The sequence below is a fragment of the Phyllostomus discolor genome, chromosome X, assembly GCF_004126475.2.
Source record: "Phyllostomus discolor isolate MPI-MPIP mPhyDis1 chromosome X, mPhyDis1.pri.v3, whole genome shotgun sequence".
Lineage (NCBI taxonomy): Eukaryota > Metazoa > Chordata > Mammalia > Chiroptera > Phyllostomidae > Phyllostomus > Phyllostomus discolor.
The window spans coordinates 20678509-20703208 of NC_050198.1; the positions used below are offsets into that span (position 1 = coordinate 20678509).

The following is a 24700-nucleotide window of genomic DNA, read 5'->3' on the forward strand; positions in this document are numbered from 1 at the left end:
TATTGAGCATCTTTTCATATGTCTATTAGCCATCTGTATGTCCTCTTTGGAAAAGTGTCTATTCAGGTCCTTTGCCCACTTTTTAATTGGATTGGTTGATTGTTTGTTTGTTTGTTTGTTTGTTTCTTTGTTTTTGGTGCTGAGTTTTATAAGTTTTTTTATAAATGTTGGATATTAACCCCTTATCAGATGTATTGGCAAATAAGTTCTCTCATTTCATGGGTTGTCTTTTTACTTTTTAATGGTTTCCTTTGTTGCACAAAAATTTTTAGTTTGTTGTAGTCTCATTAGTTTATTTTTTTTCTTTTGTTTCCCTTGCCTTAGGAAATATATCAGTAAAAATATTCTTGTGAGCAATGTCTGAGATTTTATTACCTATGTTTTTTTTCTAGGATTTGTATGGTTTGGGTCAAATATTTAAGTCCTTAATCTATTTTGAATTTATTCTTGTTTGTAGTGTAAGAAGGTGGACTAGTGCAACCATTATGGAAAGCAGTATGGCAATACCTCAAAAAATTAAAAATGGAACTACCTTTTGACCCAGTGATCCTACTTCTTGGAATTTATCTGAAGAAGCCCAAAACACTAATTCAAAAGAACATGAGCACCTTTATGTTCATTGCAGTGTTATTTACAATCACCAAGATTTAGAAGAAGCTCAAGTGTCCATCAATAGATGAGCAGATAAAACAACTATGAGACATTTACACAATGGAATACTACTTGGCCACAAAAAGAATAAAATTTTAGCCTTTACGACCACATGAATGGACCTGGAGAGCATTATGCTAAGTGAAATAAGCCAGTCAGAGAAAGACAAATACCACCTAATTTCACTCATATGTGGAATCTAATGAACAAACTGAACTAACAAGCAAAATACAGACAGACTCATAGATAGAGAGCAGGATGACAACTAAGGAAGGGTGAGTTTAGTGGGTAGAGGGATCAAGAATAAAGGTAAAAGGGCTCATGGACATGACAACAGTGTATTGATTGCAGGGGTAGGGGCTTAGAGTGGGGTTAAATGGCAATAGAAAAATGCAATAAAAAATTTAAAAATGCTGAGAGAAAACAAAGATTTACTATTGCTATATTCTTGATTGTTTTCTGTTAGTGTTGTAGTGTTTTTGCCTGTTTTTTTTCCCCTGTCTTGCCATCCACCCTTGTGTTTTGTTTATTTTTGTATGGATACACTTTGATACCATTCTGTGTTTTGTTTTGTTTTTAAAGATTTTATTTACTTATTTTTTTAGAGAGGGAAGGGAGGGACAAAGAGAGAGAGAGAAACATCAATGTGCGGTTACTGGGGGTCATGGCCTGCAAGCCAGGCATATACCCTGACTGGGAATCGAACCTGCGACACTTTGGTTCGCAGCCGGCGCTCAATCCACTGAGCTATGCCAGCCGGGGCTTTTGTTTTGTTTTTTGTAACCTCTATAAGCATGTTTAACTTGCGGCTTACGTAATAGATTGTACAGTTGTAATAGTGTATTTAAGCTAAAAAATCTTAAGTTCAAGTTCAATCATGCACAAAAATTCTACATTTAACTTCTCCCCCATTGACACATTATGTCATATCACAATTTACAACTGTTTATAGTGTTTATCTTTTTTTATCCTCATCCAAGGACATGCTTATTGATATTAGAGAGAGGGAAATGGAGGGACAGAGAAAGGGAGATAAATATTGATGTGTGAGAGAAACATTAATCAGTTGGTTCTCATACACACACTGACTGGGAACTAAACCCACAACCCAGGCAAGTGCCCTGACTGGGAATTGAACCTGTGACCCTTTGGTTTGCAGGCCAGTGCTCAGCCCACTAAGTCACACCAGCCAGGGCCAGATGCATATTATTTGGTGTGTTTTTGAGATTCTTGGATCTGGATGTCCATTTGTGTACTAAAATTTGAGAATTTTTCAGCCATTTTATTTAGCAAGCTTTCTGGTTCATTTTCTCTCTCTTCTCCCTCTGGGACTTCCATATGTATATATTGGTCTGCTTGATTAGGTTCCATAAGTCCATTAAGCTTTCTTTATTCTTTTTTTATTTCATTTCGTTTTGCTCTTATGAATGACAGAATTATTTCCAATGACCTGCTTTTGATGTCCACAGTCTTTTCTTCTACTTGATATAGTATGCTACTGAATTGCTCTAGTGAATTTTTCAGTATAGTTCTGTTATACCGTATAGGAGCTATATAGGAGAATATAGCTCGATGATTTCTGTTTGGTATGTTTTTGTATTTTCTATATGTCCATGCATTTTTCTTGACCTCAGTAAGTATCTTTATGACAGTTATTTTTAAGTCTTTGTCAGGTAAATAATATAAGTCTGTTTATTTAAGATTGGTTTCTGGGGATTTAACTTAATCCTTTGTTTGGAACATCTTTGCCTGATTTTTCAGTCTCCTTGACTTTCTGTATTGGTGTCTGCACCTAACATAAAGCAGGCACCTGTCCCAACAATCATGGACTGGCCTCATACAGAGATCTTTACCAATCAGCCCAATCAGAGATTTTGGGGACCTCTCTCAACCCTACCTTCACAGGAAGAAGCAGGTAGTTGTGGTGTTGCCTCTTCACTCTGTGTTTATCCAGGTATTGGGGACCTATGGCATTTGCTTGTACAAACCACTATCTGTGTTTTCCCCAAGCGGCTAGACTGCACCATACGTGCCAAAGCTCCTAGATGCCAGTTCAGATGCCATATCTAATATGCAAGGCAGAAGTTAGTTCTTTGGGCAGCCCTGGAGAAACTGAAGCACAGGGCACATGGATCAACTTTTTTCTCCCCAGAGCAAAGCTGACAGTTGGGAATATTTATCTGCTCACTCTGCTGAGCAAATGGGAGAATCTATGGCATCTATTGTCCCCAGACTTCACCCACATTTTGCCCCAAGAGGCTAGACTGTGCAGGACATATCAGAGCTCCAAGAGCTTCTGGCGAGACTGAAGCCAGTCCTCTGGGGAGCCCTCTAGGAAAAGTTTGAGTCTTATACACGTGAACCAGGCCCTTTCCACCCCTGGGTGAAGCTGAGATAGGGAGTCTCTTCCTAATTATATGATAATTAGCCAGAGGAAGGGACTTCTGTCAGTAGGTGTCCTGAATCTCTCCACTGGCTTTTGAGAGTCTAGTTTTGCATTCACCTGGGATGTAGGAACCTTTCAATTAGTTTATAAATTTCTCACAAAGAGAATTTGTTTATGAATTGTTGCTGATTTTGGTGTGTTTGTGAGAGGAATGACAGCCTAGGACTCCCTACTCTACCATCTTGTTGACATCACTTCTGGACATTTATTTTTAATGAAATATTTTTAAAGATTCAAAAATTTCCTGTGTTTAACATCTTAAATAGATCCCATTTCACTAATCCAGTAGTTTGGTGCAGTTAAATTCTTTCCAATAGTATTTATATTTCTTTCTTTGAAACCATGGAAGATATATTTTCAGTGAGTTAAAGTGAATTTTGGGGAAAAATAAAGGAGTTTTAATTGAATTACTGATTGGTTGTATACTACCTGAATTAACCCTCACCAATGTCTTCTTATATTTATTTATAGAAGGTGAACAGGGACTAGAGAGGCAAAAAGACTTAAACCACATGGTTAGTACGTGATATAACTAGAATAAAATACAAGTTTGTGCAGTAATTTCCCTTCTTTCCAATGAAATAGATGGATGCCTAGATATAAAGAGATAAAAGAATAGAGAGAAAAAGACAGAGAGAGACACACACAGAGAGAAAGACAGAGAGTGAAAGAACTTTTTTAATATATTAGCTAAGTTGCAAGAGTATATGGAACATAATTTTTTCTTATTTGCTTTTTAATATGCTTATGCTAAGGCTGAGAGTGAAATTAATGTACAATCCTGAAAGAAGATATACTGATAACCTGTGACATTTGAGGTGTCAGAAGGAGAGTCAGTATGATATAAAAATATTTACTGTAGGTAAACCATATATATGTATATATATACATATATGAGTATATGTACATATATGAAGCTAACATTGCTATAAAAGTTTAGCTTTTTGTATATCATAATAATTATCAGTGTTTATTAGTATCAAGTGCTATATTTTACAAAGATTGTATATCATAATAATTATCAATGTTTATTCAGTATCAAGTGCTATATTTTACAAAGATTGCATTACACTGCTATATTGTAATTTCATTTTTTTTGGAAAGTTATCTGACAAAGTGCATTAGCAAAAAATAACTGACTTATCTTTCAAACATGTTATCATCCATTTTGTAAATGTTGATATTAAATAGTATAGTATGTCCATTGAAGCATTTTGATTACAGCAGATACTTTAGTTCTCATTATGTTCTGATAGAGTTGCTGGTTTCTTTTCCAATTTCTAAAGTGGTACCTTAATCTAATATCATGCAGTCTCAAGGTATTTCAGCAGATCACATTCACACCCTGTATCTGATAGGAGGATAAGTAAAACTTCATTGCACAATAAAAAAGCCTGCCTTACTTCTGTGCTTAGAATCAGTTCATTTCGTCCTACTTTATAAGCCTACAGTTTAGTTTCCCAGTGCTTTGATGTGTACCGTGGGATAGACAATGCACTATGGGTTTCAAATAATGGTGTATTCCTAATATTGAAGGTTCTAAAACAGCTTCAAAAATTAATCCTGACCTCCTTTTATACAGCCAGTAACTCCATGTGGTTAATGTACTATAAGTACGGCTAATTACCATTTACCAAGGGCTGTTCTACCAATATTTAATGAGCAGGCATGCTGAGAATGAAAAATGTGTGTAAGGCAGGACATTAGTCACATAAATATCAACCCTGCCTACAGCCAGTACACAAAGACGCTGACTCAAACAAAAGTATTGATTTCTCTCTTTTGCTTCTTTCCACATTTGCACAGCTGATCATATCTCCTCCCTTCACCTTAGAGGTATCTGTTCAGTTTCTTCCTTCTGTATTCAGAAAGGTTGTTCATCAAGCTTTAATCAACTTCCCCTGTACTAAGAGATGAGTTTATTCTTAGATCAAGTCAAATCAATTAAACTTCAAAATCAATAAATATATGAATACTAAATTACTTGAATCAAGCAGAATCTGCTCATATTTAAAAGATAGGTATAATATCAATGCCAACTTGCTGGCATTTATATTACATTTCTGGCTTAGATTTTATTACTCTACTTTTCATGAACATAAATGTAGAGTGTGTGATTTTGCACATACTGTTATTTTCACTCTATTGCATCTGTATAGTATGCTTGAGTAATCATTTTTTAAAGCAACAGTGGTTCTTCATTTTTTGAGTCTGCCACACACCAGCCTATGAATTTTACTCATGTATTCACACCACAGCACTTAGTGGAAGTATTGCTTTCAGCCTCGTTTTACAGATCATGCAACTGAGACACAGAGAAATCAAGATCAGTCAGGTAGTAAGAGGTTGAGCAAAGACCTGAACACAGGTCCATTTTGTCTTCACAACATTTCATTTTGTCTTCACAACACTTCAAAGCTACCTATAGTTTGCCTAGTAATTCTAACTCTCTTACTGCTCAGGAAAACTTTAGAGAGCATTTTAGTGTTATTGTTATTCATTTTTACTTTAAGTCTTAGTGGGGAAGAAATTCAGTGGAAGAATAAACATGATGTCTTGAAGAACACAACAGAAGTCCAAAAACTCTGCCATCCAGGAGTCCTGAAGCCAATGCAGGGCCCATGGGTGACTGACATGTTGTCTTTTCCAAAAATGTATAATTTACTTTTAGAAGAATTGTTTTGAGACTAACAGATATTTGACTAATACATGATCGGAACCCAATAGTCTTGATTGTCTAAAAAAGAAAAAGCAAAAGTCAGTAATCCTCATATAGAAAGGAAAATATAGAAGAGATTAGTTTCTTTTACACAGAGAATTAGATCAGCATTCTGATTATCAGTTCTGAATCTTAATAGCTTTAAAAACTCCTAGTCTAGAAGTTGAAAGTAAAATTCTTTACCAAACACACACACACAAAATCATCTCTGATTTGTGTGGCTCAGTGGGTTTGGCATCATCCCGCAAACTGAAAGGTCACTAGTTCGATTCCCAGTCAGGACATATGCCTGGCTTGTGGGCTAGATCCCTAGATGGGAGCGTGCAAGAGGCAACATAGCGATGTTTCCCTCACACATCTATGTTTCTCTGTCTCTCTCGCCCCTCCCCTTCTCTCTATAAATAAATTTTTAAAAATCTTAAAAAAAAAAGAAATCAAACATGTAAGTAATCAGTTCAGATCTTTTGTGGACCAGTTGAGCACTGGTGTTTGATTTCATTCTGAGTATCTTCTTCAAAGTTATAACAAGTCTCCAAAGATTTCAGCTGTTGAGTCCAGCCTCCTTCAATCTTTTCAATATGTTGCTCTAACCTTTGTGATTTTTTCCTGAGCCTTTCATCCTTGAATCACTCCTGTCTTCTTTTATTTGATTCATCTAGTTGGCATCTTTCTCAAATGAAAAACCAGTTCATTGCAAAGTGTTAATTGAATGAAGTTTTATTTTTTAAAGATTTTTATTTATTTATTTTTTTAGAGAGGGAAGGGAAGGAGATAGAGAGAGAGGGAAACATCAATGTGCGGTTGCTGGGGGTCATGGCCTGCAACCCAGGCATATACTCTGACTGGGAATCGAACCTGCGACACTTTGGTTCGCAGCCCGTGCTCATTCCACTGAGCTATGCCAGCCAGGGTAATTAAATGAAGTTTTGAAAATACATGATATACTACATAAGTGAAGACATTTAAGGGAGTTTTTTAAAAATAAAACTTCAGGGTTTGTTTTTCTACATTTAAGAGTTTGAAATAACTTTTAACCATTAGGAAAAGAAAACTCGGTGGATTTTATTTCTTCTCTTGATTTCACTGATTATATGTATCTGAACTGATACACACAACTGAGTCGCTGACGCATCTACAATCAACTAATGGCAGTGCATAGAGAATAGGCTTTAACTATTTCTGATCATGCCTCATTTCTGAACTGAGAGAAATGACTATGGACTATCAGCTGCTTCATCTATTTCTAGTTTGGATTCATGTAAAGAGCGCTGCATTTCAAAAATCATTAGGCTCGAGTTGTTTTGTGCAAATTTTGAATCTTGAAGTTAATTTGGCTGAGACATCACAAGTGCATATATCATAAACTCAAATTATGCTACCAGAGTCCCTATATGAGATTGCATTACTGCATATCAGAAAGAAAGGAATGAATTGGGGAAGGGTTAGTTGAGTATGGGGGGTCAAATATATGGTAAGAGAAAGAAACTAGACTAAGGGTAGTAAACACACAATAGAGTATGCAGATATTGAATTGTAATGTTGTATAAATGAAATTTACATAATGTTATTAGCTAATGTTACCTCACAAATTTTTTAAAAAATGATATGAATGGTAGTAAACAACAAATGTGGAAACTGGGGGTTCTCTTTGGCCTCAAACATTATATTCTGATATTTTCTTTCTTGGTTTTTAGTTATTCCATTTTTAATTTTCAAATTATTTTTAATTATTTATTGGATTGTTACTTGATTGTTAGATTTTCTTCACCCAAATGTCAGAATAAGAAAAACTAAGGAAGAAAATATGAAATCAGAGTGTTTTAATAACCTAGTATGAGTCTATGATTCCATGTAGCCTGCTCTATGGAAAGCTGTGTTGATTTAAAAAATAGGTGGGTCTGTGTGTGGGTTCTTTCAGAGGAACTGCTTGAGGCTCAAGCAGTTTCCTCCATTGACTCAATCCCTCCTGGTTTTTGCAGCCAGAAGCTGTGGGGACTTATCTTCTTGGCACTGGAACCCAGGGCTGGGGAATCTGGGGCAGGGCTGGGACTCTTTGCTCCCAAAATATTCCTCCCAAATTTTTACCCACCCTACCAGGGTGAGGGACCAGCAGCCCATTCCACACCTACACCCCTCTTCCCAGTCTGGTTGGATGTGGATTCTTTAATTCCATAGCTGTCAGACTTCCATTCCACTTGATTTCTGATGGCTCTGAGTGATGGTTGTTTTATATTTTAGTTGTAATTTTGATGTGGTTGTGCAACGAGGCAAGCCATGTCTCCCTACGCTGCCATCTTTGTTATTTTATTTTTTAAAAATCATTGAAATTGCAGCCTTAAAGACTCTATTGCCTCTTTTTTAGAAGACTTGGCAAGTAAGATAGGCTAAAAATGTTACTTGTTTTCTAAAAATGCACATGCTCACTGAGGTATTTTTTTTCTTGGTCAAACTTTAATCACTGGGTTATTTTTTTAATTTTCCTCTCTGCACCCAAGTGGGTAATTTAAGCAATGGCTAGGGTATTAGTGGATATTAGTGTTCTACTGCTTATTGTGTTCAATAATAGTAGAATGTGTCTTAGCAGAGACGCACAGAAAAACACCATTATTCCAGGACATTTAGGAAAATGAGATAACATGACTCTCCTTTAAAAAAAAAGATTTTATTTATTTTAGGAGAGAGAGAAAGGGAAGGAGAAAGAGAGGGGGAGAAACAGTAATGTGTGGTTGTCTCTTACACACCCCCCACTGGGGACCTGGCCCACAACCCAGGCATGTGCCCTGACTGGGAATCGAACCAGCAACCCTTTGGTTGCCAGGCCCATGCTCAGTCCACTGAGCTATACCAGCCAGGGCCATGACTCTTCTTTTTGTAGCTTGTCTCATCTCTGTGGTTTCAAGTTACCTGATTTCTGTCATCCACCTAAATCTTTATATAATAATTCAGATACTCAGTGTACTTCTGAAACTATCTTAACATATATCTGATAGAAAGTTACAGCAAATAGAGGCTCTAGAGAGATTGTTGGCATTGCAATAAAGTAAAAAAAAAAGTCAAATATCTGCAATGATGGAGTCCTCATGCCAGGGCTCAAAATATTTAATCTACAATCAGACAGATAGTAAATATTTTGGTATTTGGAGCTCATATGGTCTGTGTTGTAACTAGTCAACTCTTGTTATAGTGCAAAAGCAGCCATAGACTATGCTTACACAGATGATCATGGCTACCTTCCAATAATATTTTATAAAACAAACAATTGGCACTAGGGTGCCAGCTCCTTCCTCATCCTCTTGATAGTAAATATTTTATTTATATAAGTTACTCTATAAATGCATACTTGACCATATGTGTGTGTGTGTATAATTTGAACCTGATAATAAACAAAAATGATTTGCTATATTAAGTGTCAGAGATGTTGTTTGTGGAAACTTTTAACAAAGAGATCAAATAATTAATAAAACACTATGTAGACATGAGAGTGTTATGAATATACAATTGGATTTATATCTGAACATCAAAAATTAATTGTGAAATAATTTATGGCTTAATTTATGGCTTAATTTTATTACAATTGGCTTAAACTTCTTTCTGCTATATAGCTAGAACAAACAGTAAAGTTGCCAATCAAAAGTATACCAAGCCTTTTCTAGTTCATAACAGTCCCTTTTAAGTAAGATCACTGTATCTTAGATTTCTCTAAGTTTCTCTCCCTTTTTTCCTTCCTATAGCCGTGTAGGTGGCAATGAACAATCAATAGTTGCAATGTTTTTCCCTTCATGAGAGTGGTATTTTTAGATCAACAGCGGAATCCTGTTACTATCCTCTTGGTCCTTGGTGGTATTTTCTATTTTTTTCTTTTCTTTTTTTTTTCCTAAATCCTCACCTGAGGACATGTTCATTGGTTTTTAGAGAGAGGGGTAGGGAGGGAGAGAGAAAGGAAGAGAAACAACAATGTGAGAGAGAAACACGCAGTTACTTATCATATGTGCCCAGACTAGGGAGCAAGCCCACAACCTAGGCATGTGCCCTTACCAGGAATCAAACACGTGACCTTTTGGTTTACAGAACTACACTCCAACCAACTGAGCCACACCAGCCAGAGCAGTGGTATTTTTCTCTTTAAGACCAAGACTGGCAAAAGGCCTGGGCTGCTCTCTTATCATAGACAAGTTCTAAGGGCTGGTCATGCTTTATCTTGACGTGAACGTGCCAATGAATCTGACTGCAAGCCGTTTTGGAACCACAGAACCTGCATGACCTTCCTCCTTTTTTTCCTTTAGTCTTCCCTCTCTCCCTCCCTAACCTTCTACTTCCTTCCTTTCTCCCTCTTACCATATCTTCCTTTCTTCTTTCTTTTTCATTGTTTTTTGATCACTGTTTCTCTTAATGAAGGTTTAGACAACTTTAGACTGTATGTTCATGAATGATTTTGCTTACTCATTGTATATACTTTTTATCAAATTTGAGAGTAGGAGTTTTGCTACCTCGTAAAACATTGTTTGCAGCCCAGAACAAAACAATGTGGTATTTCAAGCCATTTTTTTTAATTTGAAAAATCTCAGTAGTAAAATTATTTGGCTCGAGAAATGGATATAAATAAATTCAAAGATGGTCAAGTCTTGGATTTTTTTTAGAAGTTTTTTTTTTTGGATTTTATTTATTTATTTTTAAAGAGGGAAAGGAGAGAGAAAGAGAGAGAGAGAGAAACATCAGTGTGCGGTTGCTGGGGGCTGTGGCCTGCAACCCAGGCATGTGCCCTGACTGGGAATCGAACCTGCGATGCTTTGGTTTGCAGCCCGCGCTCAATCCAAGATTTCTTAATATTTTACTGTGTTATTTTGTAAAAGAAAGCATATATACTTATATACGCTTAGCTATAAAGGATGTACAGGAAATTAATTCTTAATAAATTAGATAACAAGCAAGCTCATTTACTCATTCATTTCCAAATATTAAGCATCTGCTCTTTGGAAGACAGTATGCTATTATTTGAAATGCTCAGGTTTTTGTGTCTACAAGTTAGAAGCGAGTGAGATAGCATGGTTAACTGAAGGAACATATAAAAGGACTAAAGAGGCATGAGTCCAAGTGTGAACAGCCATCAATAAATGTTCCAAGGCATGGCCTTTTGTGCAATCAGGAAACTGTATGTTCTTCAGTGAGAATAAAGTTTAAATTCAACTATGGAGATAGGGAATCAAAGGTGATGGAGTGTTCAAAGAGAGGCCAGATCTCTCTCACAGTTGAGAGACTAAAGCCTGGAATGCAAAATCGGTCTTCACATTTACTTTTGAATCTTTGATAAACTAGAGAGGAATGTTTAACTAAAGGAAGTAAGGTAGATGTTTTGGGCCTTTTGAATGCATTTGATGACAATTTGCAAAATGATTGTTTGGCATATTCAGTTATAAACACATTACCTTCCATGATAAGGGAAAGATAACTCCAATGGAGGAACTGGGAACCCAGGGACTGGCCTTTAGCAAACCCTTTGAAAGCATTAGAAATGTAATCAAGGAATTCATATTTGCCCAATAGGATTTCACAATGATGTGGCCCAGGGATTGTTTTGTACCTTTCATTTTTCCTGTTATTCAATGGCAATGCCTATCATTGTTGTCCTATGCCTGTCCCACTATTATATCTGGGTCCATATAATTTGTTTCTTTTATTTCAGAGGTCCACAAATAGAGAAGTATTGTGCCCCAGTTGGTATAGTTCACTATGTACTCTCTAAAAGCCTCAACTGTACATGAATCATATTTAAATGATGAGGTTTAGACCTTAAATAGGTAGTACAGTGGATTAAGATTTTAGGGGATCTTGGGAGAAGATGAATGTATTTTGGATGAAGAAGAGACCTGAATCATTGGAACAAAAACTATGGTAGACAGAGTCCAATGTAGACACCATGATCCTGAAGTTTTGATGTTCGCTTCTCTATCTACTCCTCCTATTGAGTGTGAGCAAGGCCTGTGACTTGTTTCAGACCTATCAAATGTTGCAAAATTGATGGTATGTCACACCATGATTACATTACATTCTATTTTATGCGTCAGAAAAGATGGGACATCATTCATTTGATTACAGATACTGCATATGACTCCATTTTGCTAGAAGCCATGCTCTCACTCTTCTGTTGGCACTGAAGGAGAAATCTGCTTTGTTAAGAATTTCCAGTGGGGAAGGCCACTGAGCCTGAAATTGCAGCTTATGTTTAAGAACAATTCAAACTGATTTTGCAAAAAGTGTGTGTGGGAGGGGAGGGAGAATTAAGCTTTCAGTTCCACAGGCAAGAAAAAATGAATACTGCCACCAAACTGATTGAGATTGGCAGTGGATTTTTCTGCAGATAAGTCCTCAGATTCTAACAGAGCTCTAAACACCTTAATTTACAGTGGAAATTACCCTGAAACAGAGGATGCTGTTGAGCTCTGCTTGGACTCCGGACACAGAAAATACTATGAGAAATTTGTATGTTTATTTTTAACTGGTAAGGTTTTTGGTGATTTGTTACACAGCAATAGAAAAACCATGTGTATATTTCCTCAGGAATCAACTCTTCTTTGTTCTCTTTATTCATTCCTATATTTCATATTTGAAACCTAAAATGATTACCTCAAGACAAGTAGAAATAGTTTCATGTACTAGTTAAGCAATTGTTCCCTGACCATCCAGTGCAAGGGTAAATGGAATGAAGTATGTGTACTTGGGCCAGAGTTGGGTGTGTACCTTGTTCTGGACTAGTAATTATCCATAGCCAACAAAATGACCAAGATGGTGTCCATCTTGTTCAAGTTCTCTCTCAGCTCATGACTCTGGAAACTTATTCTGTGAAGTCCCCTTTGACATTTAAGCAATGGTTGTCAGCCTAATGTCTTTCAAACTAGGATCCCAAAATGCCACTTAGATCATGAAAGGCCCTCATTTACATACTTCCAGAACACATCTTCCTAAGACTGGTGATAATTTATCTCCTTCTAGATTCACTAAAAGCTGGCTTCCCACAGTGTAATAGCTCAGAGTTCTGGATTCCTGCTCTCTCTGCAAGTAGAGAGAACTGTCCCTTTGCGATTAAATACTCCAAACACTCATCAGGGGCCTCTATTGGAGAGTCTCTAAACTAAATTCCAAAAGAAGCAGGACACTATAACTTGGTCAAAAAATGAGGAAGACACTTCCCCAATTTCTTCACTCCCAAAAGGAATACCCATCCTGGTGGAAGAATAGGTAAGACTCTCTTCCCAGCACATCTGGACAAGCTGGCAAGGAAATGCATTTAAGTCAATGTGTCCTCTTGGTTCTCAGTGTGTGCGCAATCAACACAATATTTCCTGATGACTCTTTGGAATAGTACAGTCCAGGTTAAAACTCTGGAGATGCCCAGCCAGCATAGGGGATGATGTAGTGGGAGGTGAAATGAACAAATCATTGGCTCAGATAGCACTCTCCTAATCCAGCAACAGTACCCAGTTCCCACTTTTTCAAAGTGAAGGCACAGCCTGAGACCAGGTAGCCCTGAACATGCCGACCTTGTCTCAAAGGGAAAGCACAAGAAGAGAAAGTACCTGTGGAACATGGTAGGGGGAAGCTGCCATTTCCTCTTCTCCCTTGTTCATAGGCTCTCAAGTCCTATTGGTAACATGATAGATGTCCCCAGACTCTTTCACTCTTTACACTCCAGATTGATCAATGGTCTCAGTGACCAATGCTCCTGGCTCTCTAGTTAGTAAAATATGTGAAGATTTTTTATGCTGTTTCTCTGTTATGTAAGATCTATATCACTGATAATTTATAAGTATTGTCAATGACAAAAGAAACAAATTATCTTAGTTAAATAATATTGTATAAAATATAGGTGCAGAAGAGATTTAACTATTAAAAGAGAACGCTAGAAACAGATTACAACAATACTACAAGATAAGTGGAAGATAAGAAAAGATATCCACCTATAGAAGAATTTCAGGTAATAAATTAAAAAGAAATGACAGAATGCGAGAATTAGCATTCTATAACCCTTAATGAAGATTGAAAATGCTCATCACCAGAGCGCCAAGATCACCAAATATGATAACACACAGACATTACATACCTCTTAATGGAATATAAAATATCACCTCTAGAGTGATTTTGCCAAAGACCAAATATATTGACCAAAAAATACTAATCTGGCCAGGTGTCTACCTATGCCTATTAATGATTGCTTTGCTGAGTGTCATTGTATTGTTTTGTGTATTATAGTATATGACTAAAAAGTCAATGAAAATGATTGATTATAAATATCATATATTTAAATTTGAACACCCAAGTGGAATGCTTTTTTTAAAGCAAAATATAAATCTCGAAGACAGACTATTAGAAATAGAAAATTGGAATCAAAGATTACAAAGTAAAAGTTGAGTCCAAAACTCCAATATCAGATCAGGTACAGAAACCAGTTGCACCCAATAATCAGGCAAAAACTAATCAACTTCTTAGATAAGATTTTGCCAATCACACAAAAAGATATTAAATTACCCCACACAGCTTCACAAGCTAAGTCTTCTTGATGCAGACCTCATAGATGAAGAGACCAAAAGAAAATATTTGAGTCAAACATATTCCACTGTTCAAAGCCAGACAGGAACACATAGCCAGACTAATGTTAGGAGCAGCAAAATAAAAGAGAAGTATAATCCACAAAAACAGCTATGGTACATTTACACAATGGAATACTAGTTGGCCATAAAAAAGAAGAAAAATTTTATCTTTTGTGACAGTATGAATGCACCTGGATAACATTATGCTAAGTGAAATAAGTCAGTCAGAGAGAGACAAGTATCACATGATTTCACTTGTAAGTGGAATTTAATGAACATACTGCACTAACAGGGAAAATAGAGGCAGCCTCATAGAGAGCAGGATGACCGCCCTGGTAGGTTGAGGGCTGAAGGGTTCCAGCAAAAGAAAAAAAAAAGAAAGAACTTATGGACACTGAAACAGCATGGTGATTGCAGGGTGGAGCTATGGAGGTGGAAGAAGGTATAGGGTGATAAATGGTATTGGGAAAATACAATAAAATAATGTAAAAATATAACCACAAAAAAAAGATGTATAAAAAGCAAAGAGAGATAATGTTCATCATCTGAATGATTTCTGCATATTCCAATGTTGAATAACCTAAAAAAAATCAGCAGCTTCCAAAATATTCACCTCAGTCCCTCCCTGTAAAAAGTAAACTTTAAAAAAAGCATTTACATGAGACTAAGTCTGGCTGTTGAAGAGAAGGAATAGATCTCATGACTTTTCTTCAACAGCCCACCAGCTGTCCTGGGCACTGCCCACCTTGTGCTCTGACTTCACCATTTGACATTAAGAATGGGACACAACTTATTCCAAGCTCTGCAAGTCTTCCACGAAATAAAAGTAAACTCATTCACAGTCGGCTGAGATGTTGCATCTCCCAGGAAGCCTAAGTCATGAGAAAGGAGCCAAAAAGAAGCCCCATGAGTGAAGACAGAGGAGAACACCACCAGAAAACCAAGAGGGGTCGCACAGAGATGTGCCACCGCCTGACTCAGCCCTAAAAGCCTTGGCAGGGCTCTAGTCTAAGGCACCCCCATAGGTTCTCATCAGGGTACTCAGGGACCTGAGGACCTTAGCAGGAAGGGAAGGATGTTGGCTCCCAGAGGGATGATTTCCAGGGCATGAGAGGCGGCAGAGTGAGGACCATGAGCCAGGACCAGCAACCACCTCCTCCACTACGAAACTGACCTGAAAGTGGGGAAGTGTGGGGGCAAAGTCCGCCTCTGCAGTTGAACCCAGAAGCCCCAGGCAGAGATAACCGGATGTCCCGCCCCCTGACTTCCTCTTCAAGTCTGTGGCAGTTGAGCCATCTTCGCTTCGAGGCGCGACGTATTCTCCACCCCTGAGGGAAGGACCCCAGAGCTCACCAGGTGTCAGGTAAGACTTTAAAGAAGGACTAAGGGCAGCACCCACCACAGAAGAGAGGAAGCCCCATGAGATACGAGCCCCAAACCCCTCCTTGAGAAGACCCTTTCAGGGCTCTGAGATGACGTACCCCAGATTTCCTTCTTATCAAGTAGCGGCGCGGACTGCCTTTCTGTGGGTGCAGAGTGGGGGTGGGGTGGGGTGGGGTGGTTTTTTGAGGGTTTGTCATTGGACGGGTGTGGGCATGGGGCAGTTGTTGTGGGAGTATGGTGCCGAGAAAGGATGGCCTTTGGGGGTTGATGGGATTGGTAATAATCTTGGACCACCAGTTGTCATGAAAAGGCCCTTGAGTGAGGACACAGAGTTAGGGGATGACCCTCTTGTACTAGTGGTGGCCTCTGTGAGACTGGGCCCCTTCCTCTGCCCTAGTAGGGGTTCGTGGAGGTATTGCTGACTGATTTCAGCCTAGAGATTCTGAGGGATGTGAGGCCTTAGGCTGAGGTTAGCGTGTCATCTCCAGAAAAAAGGGGGTCTCAGGCCCTGCAAGAGTCATGGTTGGGGGGACTGTGAGGAATTCTTAGGGTTCCACGAACCCCTGGGCAGGGTGAAGGCTGTGGTGTAGTGTGTAGCCACTTTTTTCAGCCCTGGTAGTCCTGTGCATGAGGTGTCCCCTCACTTCTACTTTGGGGTCTCAGAGAGATGGGGCCTCGATGGGAAGGTGGGGGCTAAAGCAATAGAGCACAGCAGGGCACACATCACCCTGTATCAATTTAAAGAGCACATGTGAGGGCTGTGGGACCAACCAACCGATGGCACAGGGCACGCTGCAGAGACCTTTTCCCTGCTGTCAGTTCTAAATGACCCAGGAAAGGGATGGCAGCCAGAGGCCACGCCTCACTTGCTATTCTGAGTCCCAGAAAGTGAAGAATTTGACCTGAATAGATTATTTGTCAGAAAGAGCCCTACACCCTGGCAGGTGCCATTGAGTTATATCTGAAGGGCACACTCTCCACCTAAAAGGGTTTTCCCAGGGTCCCAAGGAACCCTTGGGAGATCCCAAGCCATGATAGTCTCATGAGACAACCCATCACTGTCCCATGGTGTTCACTGAGAAGTGAAGCATTACTGTGATGGGCAAACTCAGGACAAGAGGAGGAGTCTCAGGACCCTCCAGGCTTCTAGGCGATGAGCCCAAGGCAGCACCATCTCACGACTTTCTTCTCAGTTGTCTCTATGAAAATAGACCTTTTTTCTGGGGTGGCTTTATATGCCCGTAGCTGGGGGCTGAGGTCTGAGCAGTAGCCAGAGTAAATACCTTGAGAGAGGGCTAAGTAAACACTTGTCCCATAAGTCAGGAGCCCAAATAATTCTGCTGAGCCCTGCTGTCATCCCTGGGAGGCCCTGGGGAGAGCTGAGTAGCAGAGATATCACCTTAACTGCCTGCTCCTTGAACTATGGGTGAAGATGATTATTCTATGGAAGTGATGTCTGATCTCAGTACCTATAATTAGTCATGGGAAGGACCCTAAAGGGGGTCATGGGGACACTCACTCTGGAACATAATGTTCTCAACAGAGCCCTGTCCTGCTGTCACACTTGAGGGAACTGTCGATATGACAACCCATTAATTCATACTCAGTAGTCACAGGGATGAAACTGTATAATGTGAGTGGTATCAGGTTAGCAGAGGGGAAGAGTCTCATATACTATCAAGTTTCAAGGTGTAGACCTTGTATGAGCAAAGAGCTGACCATCCACTTGAGTAAACATGGGCCCCTATGATATCTATGTTGCCTCTGTAGTCATCCTTGGGGGGTTTCAGACAATGGTGGCTAGCAGGGTTTTTGTTGTTTTTTTTGCAGTTTATAATTTTAACTAAGCAATACAGGTTTTCAATATCAAAATATTTTTTTTATTTCCTGATTATAAAGAAAAATACATGCTGGTAAGAAGCACTTTAAGCCATACAACTATGAATAACATAGACAGAAGAGAACATTCCCCAAAACCCCCTTCCTCCAAAGACCACCAGAGTAAATATTTTGGTGTATATCCTTCCAGAATTTTCTCTATGTATATCCATTGTTGTTAAAATAAAAGAATGCATATTGCAACTCTTTCATTGAAGTATAATTTACATATGACATTGCAGTTTTTGGTTGTAGTGAAAACTTTGAGACAACATAATTGTCCATCAGTAAGCAAATGGTAAATTAAATTATAGGACACATGTACAGTGGAGTACCTTGCACCTACTAAGAGATAGAGAATCTATAGCCAGTGACAGATGCCCACAGTATATTGTTAAGTGAGAAACACAAGTTGCAGAACAGTACATAGTGTCCCCAAGCTTAATCATTTTCCTCACCATTTTCACTCCTCTTTGGTTACTTATATTTGGGTGAATGTGCAGCTGCCAGATCAGCATGTGGGAGGCCCTGGGTACTCATTCTCTGGGAAGTTTCTTTGCCATTTAATGGGCCACTTGCTGTGGACCAGCCCCAGCTCACTAGCATCCTCCAGTGAAATTCTTGGCTACTGTGAGGTTGGCTCTGGGGACCAGCTTCATCAGGATCACATCCTTCAGTAAGGTCTCCCTACAAACCAGCTCAGGCCTGAGCACTCTGGCACATTTTTCATCATCACCAACACCCTGAATGGAAAGAGTCAGACGTACAGATTCTGTCCTATCTGACAGAAGCTGAAATGACTTTCTTTACTCCATCAGTGAAAAAATAAATTAGGGGCTCCATTTGAGTCTTCATTTTAACATTGCTTATTTCAAATGCATTTGTGCTACATGACTCCCGTTTTTGAACCAGTGAAAAGATTGCCTGTTTTTTCTCATAAGTTAAAAAATCTCTAGCTTATGTTTACTTTTATATCTGAATAACAGTCAAGATGTTTTAGTTTTCTGAAAGTATTTTTTAATAATATTAAGAAAGTATGCCCAGTTATTAGTTTCCTATTGCTGCTGTAAAAAATTAACACAAACTTAGTGGCTTACAAAACAGAAGTCCAATATGAGTCTTGGGCTCAAATCAACATATCTGCACGGCAGCTTCTTTCTGGAGGCTCCAGGAGAGAATCTGTTCCTTGTCACCTCCAGCTTCCAAAGGCTACTGGTATCCCCTGGCTGTGGCAGCACCATTATAATCTCTGTTTCCATCATTACATTGCTCTCATTTCTCGCTCAATCCTCCAGTGTCCTTCTTTTTTACTTATTTATTTTATTTATTTCAATTACAGTTTACCTTCAGTATTATTTTGTATTAGTTTCAGATATACTGCACAGTGCTTGCACAATCATATATTGCATTTTGCAAAGTGTCCCCCCTGATATTTCCAGTACCCACCTGGCACCCTACATAGTTATCACAATACTACTGACTACATTCCTTATACTATACTTTACATTTTCTTGACAATTTTATACCTACCAAGCTGTATTTCTCAATCCCTTCAATTTTCCCCCTTGTTCCCCAATCTTCCTCCCCTCTGGCAACCATCACTATATTCCCTGTATCAGTGAGTCTGTTTTTGTTTTGTTTGTTTGTTTGGATGACTATTGGTCTTAATACCTCACCTCATATACTGGGGTCTAGGAAGATGGCAGTTTTGAACTGAAGCAGCTAGACTGAGATCAACAGTGGATAGAGTGTATAGCCAGTGCAGGTTTCCATAGGGAGACAGAGAAATGACTGAAAGGAGGTGTGACTTGATCCTGGGGAGACAGCTTAATTTAGCATGGGGAGATGACACAGGCCTTATGAATGCCTTGGTAATGAACCTGAGTGGGCACTGAAGGGACCACCCTCTTCAGAACGCAAATGGTTCTACCAGGCACAGCCACACCTGCCTAACCTGTCTACTGTCATCCCTGAGAATTCTCAGCTTGGCTTGGCTGGCTGCACCTTGAGGAGAATTAAGCATTTCCCCTTCTTGCCCTAGGAGGACAGAGCAACCAGGAGGTCATATGTAGTCTTGCTTTCTAGAGAGGTCCATCTCAGGTGACTTTTATTATTAGAGCCACCACCATTGAGCTTAGCGGTTGAGGCCACTCACATCTTTCTTCTTTCCCTTAGACAGTGATTCCCCATTGCCTTCCTGTTCACACTCCTGATTACTGACACCTACAAACATCATGGCTTTTAATCAGAAGAATCCACAGGGCTCACCCAACCAACCCCTTCAGAGCCGCAGTGAGACCCAAGGCCTGGAGGCTGCAAAGGCACCAGAGGCTGTGGAGAAGGCCGATCTCTCCTCCCACCCTCCCATGCCTGGCAGTTTGAAGAAGGCTCCTGCTGCTGGTATCCCCAGTACTCCTGAGAGAACTCACAGTTTCTGCTCCTCCTCAATGGTCACCATGGCCATACTATCAAGCCAGTCTGGTGAGGGGTCCAGTAGCCATGAGGAGGGGGATGGCACCTTAGAGGCAGATTCAGACCCCAGGAATGCGCCCATAGATGCTCTAGATGAAAGGGCGGCTTGGTTGGTGGATTTTCTGCTCTTCAAGTATGAAAAGAAAGAACCAGCAACCAAGGCAGAAATGTTGAAGATTGTCAACAAACTGTACCAAGACCACTTCACTGATATCTTAGTGAAAGCCTCTGAGCGCATGGAGATAATCTTTGGCCTTGAAGTGAAGGAAGTGGATCCCATCCAGCACCACTACGCCATCGTCATCAAATTGGGCCTCACCTATGATGGGATGCTGCATGGTGTAAAGGGCGTGCCCAAGACCGGCATTTTGATACTTCTTCTGGGGGCCATCTTCATGAATGGCAACCGTGCCACTGAAGAGGAAATCTGGAAAATTCTGAGTGTGATAAAGTTATATCCTGGGAAGAAGCATTACATCTTTGGAGATCCCAGGAATCTCATCACCAAACATTTTGTGGAGGAGAATTACCTAATTTACCATCTGATGGCCAACAGTTATCCTGCACAACGTGAATACCTGTGGGGCCCGAGAGCACATGCTGAAACCACCAAGATGGAAGTCCTAAAGTATTTGGCCAAGGTTCACGGGTCTGACCCAAGTTCTTTCACATCTCTGTATGAAGAGGCATTAGAGGAAGAACAAGAGAGATGTCGGGCCAAAACTGCCACCACAGCTATTGATAATCCTGGCCATTGCTAGTTTTAAGGCCAAGCCTGACAGCTACTCCCATGTCTGTGGAAGTCAGCAATAGTTTCTGCATGCATTGTTTGAATAAGCAGTTCATGTTCATAGAATTTAGGTCAGCGATGGTTCTGAAAGGAACACAGTATATGCCTGTGTTTCTCTTTGATATGTGTAACTTGAAAATCTGTTCTTTTGTTTGGTAATATGTATTATTCAAATTATTAGTTATTTAGTATAGATTTAATTAGGTTTAAAATCTCTGAGTTTATGAGTGGTATTGCTCACACATTTAATGCTCTAAAGAGGTTTCATAGTAAGAGCTTTTATTCCTAAAACAAATTGTGTGACCAAACATCTCATGTTGTCACCTGGAATAGGAAAACATTGCATTGCTATAGACATTTACTGGACATGTGAATGAAATCAGTTTTAAGGTATTTGGGTTTAAGTAAAAGAATATCAATTTTTTCTTTCATATACCTTGTATGTTTGTTTTATAAAATTAATTGATAAATGCTTGAATTTGCTTCTTTGTGTATGTACATGAAATAAATCTCAGTGAATTAGATCCTGTGCTCACTGTGTCTTGTATTCCCCATGCCTTAATAAATTTTTTGGTGTTTGGAAATCACCACAATACTGGACTTTCTCGGATAAAGAAGGCCTAGGACCTGTCCTGATAATTTTTACTTGCTGAACCAGCAATTCTATAATAATAACATTGGGGTATCTTCTGGTGTTTACAGGGCAAGTGAACTAAGGAGATAACAGGTGAGTGGAGGTGTCTTATATGAAACTTTCAAGCATAAGTGCCCTAGAACAAGGAAAGTGGGGAATTGGGAAAGCTGGGATTCCTTTAATGAGAGTTAATTTTAAGTTAAATGTTAGATATAAGGAAAGAAGAGGCTTGGTTTGGGGATCAAAGATCAGACCTACAGATGGTGGGTTGCAGAGTTGAGACTTGAAAGGCTGGAGAGGAAAATTTTCTTCACATTTAACTTTGGGGTCATGGTTAGAAATCTCCACTGGGGCAGGAATAGAAGTTGTTCTGTGGTCTTGTCTCTGTGCCATTACAAACAGTCTTTCATGCGCCAGGGAGTTTTTGAGAGACAATAGTGATACTTTTCTGATATGAGATACCCAGAAACCACTTTTTTAGCATTTGTTGTCCTCTGGGAAAGCCAGAGACAACTCCATTTCAGGATATTTTAAATGTTATTTTCAGTGTAATTTGGCATAGTCTAAGAAATGCTTGTCATTTTGATGAGTGTAAAATTGATAGGGGTGATTTGAATAGAACAGAAAAATAAGGCGAAATATTTGTTGTCATCAGAAATTCTAGGAATTTTAAGTTCCATCAGCTGGAAAAGAAATTTCCTCACCCATTATTAAAGAACACGACCTCCGTGTGTATATTTACTGTGGTTTACTTGCTAAGCAGTATTTTGGTGGATCTGATATCCCATACCCTGTAGTACTTAGTGTTCTCTGAGACATACTCGATTTTTTTTAAATCACCTAGGTGAAGGTGGTAGGGTCAGTGGTCAGAATCATTGCAGTAATAACTGCCGTTCATTAAAAGACCTAAGGTATGCCAGGAACCATGCCAGGATCCGTGCCAGCTGCTTTACATACATTGCACTCTTTCCAACAGTAAATTATGGCAGGGGTTATCAGACTCAGTCCTCAGATGAAGGGCCTAAGAGTCACAAGGCTGGGAACGTGCCCGAGTTCACAGGTCCGGTAATGTGACAGAGCCGAGGTTAAACTTTTGGTGTGAATTCTAGAGCTCACTCTATTCCATTCCTCCAGCCTGAGGCCTACCTTCTGTCTCTTGATTCATTTCTCACTATGCCTTTATGCCTCTTGGGATTAAAAAGGGCTCTGGTTGGTGTGACTCAGTGGATTGAGAGCTGGCCTGCAAACCAAAAGGTCACAACCTGTTGGATTCTCAGGGCACATGCCTGGGTTGTGGGTCAGGTCCCCAGTTGAAGGCCTGTGAGGAGCTCCCACACATTGATGTCTCTCTCCCTCTCTTCCTCTCTCTCTTCCCTTCCCTTTAAAAATAAATAAATGAAATCTTAAAAGAAAAAAGGACCTCACACTCAAAGTGCTAAAAGCACACATAAGCAAGGTGAAAATGATAATTAGATGCAATTCGGACAGTGTCTGTGAGCTTCATTTACCAAGAATCTTGCTACCCTTAACCCCAGAGAGTTGACTTTGCCCAGGGGCCAGAATTTTTGTCTAATTCCAGCTCTTTTGTGTGTGGAGGTCTAGAATATTACTCAGAATATGCAATTTTGGCATATTGAGTATTATAAACTCAAAGTACTTGAGAAACAATATAGAAGGGAAAAAGCTGATACTGTATATATTCTTAGTGCAAAAATTTGAGAAATATAAACAGGTCACATATTCCACTTGTGTAATATTCCTTCATAATTCAGCCACATTCTCAGAGATTGTCACAATTAACAATCTAGTATATTATCTTATAGATACGTCTAGGCTTTCCCATACATAGATGTATTATGAAAAATACATTATGATTTGAAAACATAATGGGTAGTGATATACAGATTCTGCCATCTATCTTTCCCATTTAACATGAATGCAGGATCTTTCTATGACAAAACATATAGATATACTTTACTTCTCTAACTGCTCCCATTGCATATATGTGCTGTACTAATTTAACCATCTCCTTAGGCTGGGCACAAAATTTGTTTCCCATTTGTTGCTATGACTTACAGAACTGAAATACTTTTAACATGATTTACTGGAATGAAGTCTACTGTTGATCATGCTAGCCAGGAAGAAATTGGGTTAAAGTGGAGAATGTGTGAAGATTGTAAATTTTTAAAAGTATTGCCAAAAATTTATCCCAAACTTTCTTCCAATTCATATTTTAACAAATTAATGCAGGTGAATAACATAAACATTCACACATATATCATTTTAAAAATCCAAAGTGCTTAATTTGAGAAGCAAGGATTTGATCAAAATGACCAGTAGACAGGGAATGCGACTTACACTTAGTGAGGGATGAGGATTTGGGAAAAGAGCAGTGCCCAGGGTCCACGAGAGAAACTACATGTGAATTCAAGTACAAAGAACCAAGAACAGGCTGGTAGTCTGTTCTTGAAGTTCTGAATCCAGAGCTCAGTGTATAATGGGGAAAGGACCACAAGGAATGAAAGTGGGGAATCTGAATGGAGCGTCCAGGACAACTCACAGGAACTGAGTTGGGAAGTCTCTGAGTGAATCACCAGTAACAGAAATTGTATGGTTATCTGAGTGAGGAGGTTTACTTGAAGTGTGCACCATCCCACAGAATTCCCCTACCTACTGATAGACCAAGTATAGCTGTTTCTCTTGTATCCTCCAGTAATGTTACTGGTTGATTCTGGGGAAGCTATAAGTCTCGACCATTCTTATAGTCCTTTGCCAGTGTATCAGGGCTGGATCTGTCTTGATTCCTGCTGGCAATGGGTATTTTTTCCTCCAAGTACACTAGGTCCTCTGCACTGAGCTCTGGATGTTAATATGAATGTCAATGAGTGATGACAGATTGTTGAGACAGGCCAGAAGTACCGATGAGCAGTGAAAGATGGCATGCAAGAAGGAGAAAATTTGAAGGAGGATGCCCTAGTACTAATTTCTTCAGCTGATGTTCAGATAAAGGGCTAGATGTGGACATGTCTTCTAAAATAATCCAGGTGGTGTCCCCAACACAGACTGCTGCTCATGGTTTCTGAATTTATGGCACACCAGAGAGTGAGTATCTTCTGACTGTAACCACTGGTCTACCAGCTGAAGG

The 24700-nt window shown here is 39.2% G+C and overlaps 1 protein-coding gene and 1 pseudogene across 1 annotated transcript; one reads left to right on the forward strand and one right to left on the reverse strand.

The window, feature by feature from the left end:
- LOC114505660 overlaps positions 1 to 19892 on the reverse strand; it is a 51783-nt pseudogene extending 31891 nt beyond the window's left edge.
- A 1-nt stretch (position 19893) lies between these two features.
- On the forward strand, positions 19894 to 21332 carry LOC114505661 (melanoma-associated antigen B16-like). The gene has a single exon (XM_028523446.2). The coding sequence runs from the start codon at positions 19894 to 19896 to the stop codon at positions 20890 to 20892; it is 999 nt and encodes a 332-aa protein (XP_028379247.1). The 3' UTR covers positions 20893 to 21332.
- Positions 21333 to 24700: the final 3368 nt, after the last annotated feature.

What these genes read in the sequence shown, in the direction of transcription:
- LOC114505661 (XM_028523446.2), top strand. Translation starts at nt 19,894, where the DNA reads ATGGCTTTTAATCAGAAGAATCCACAGGGCTCACCCAACCAACCCCTT.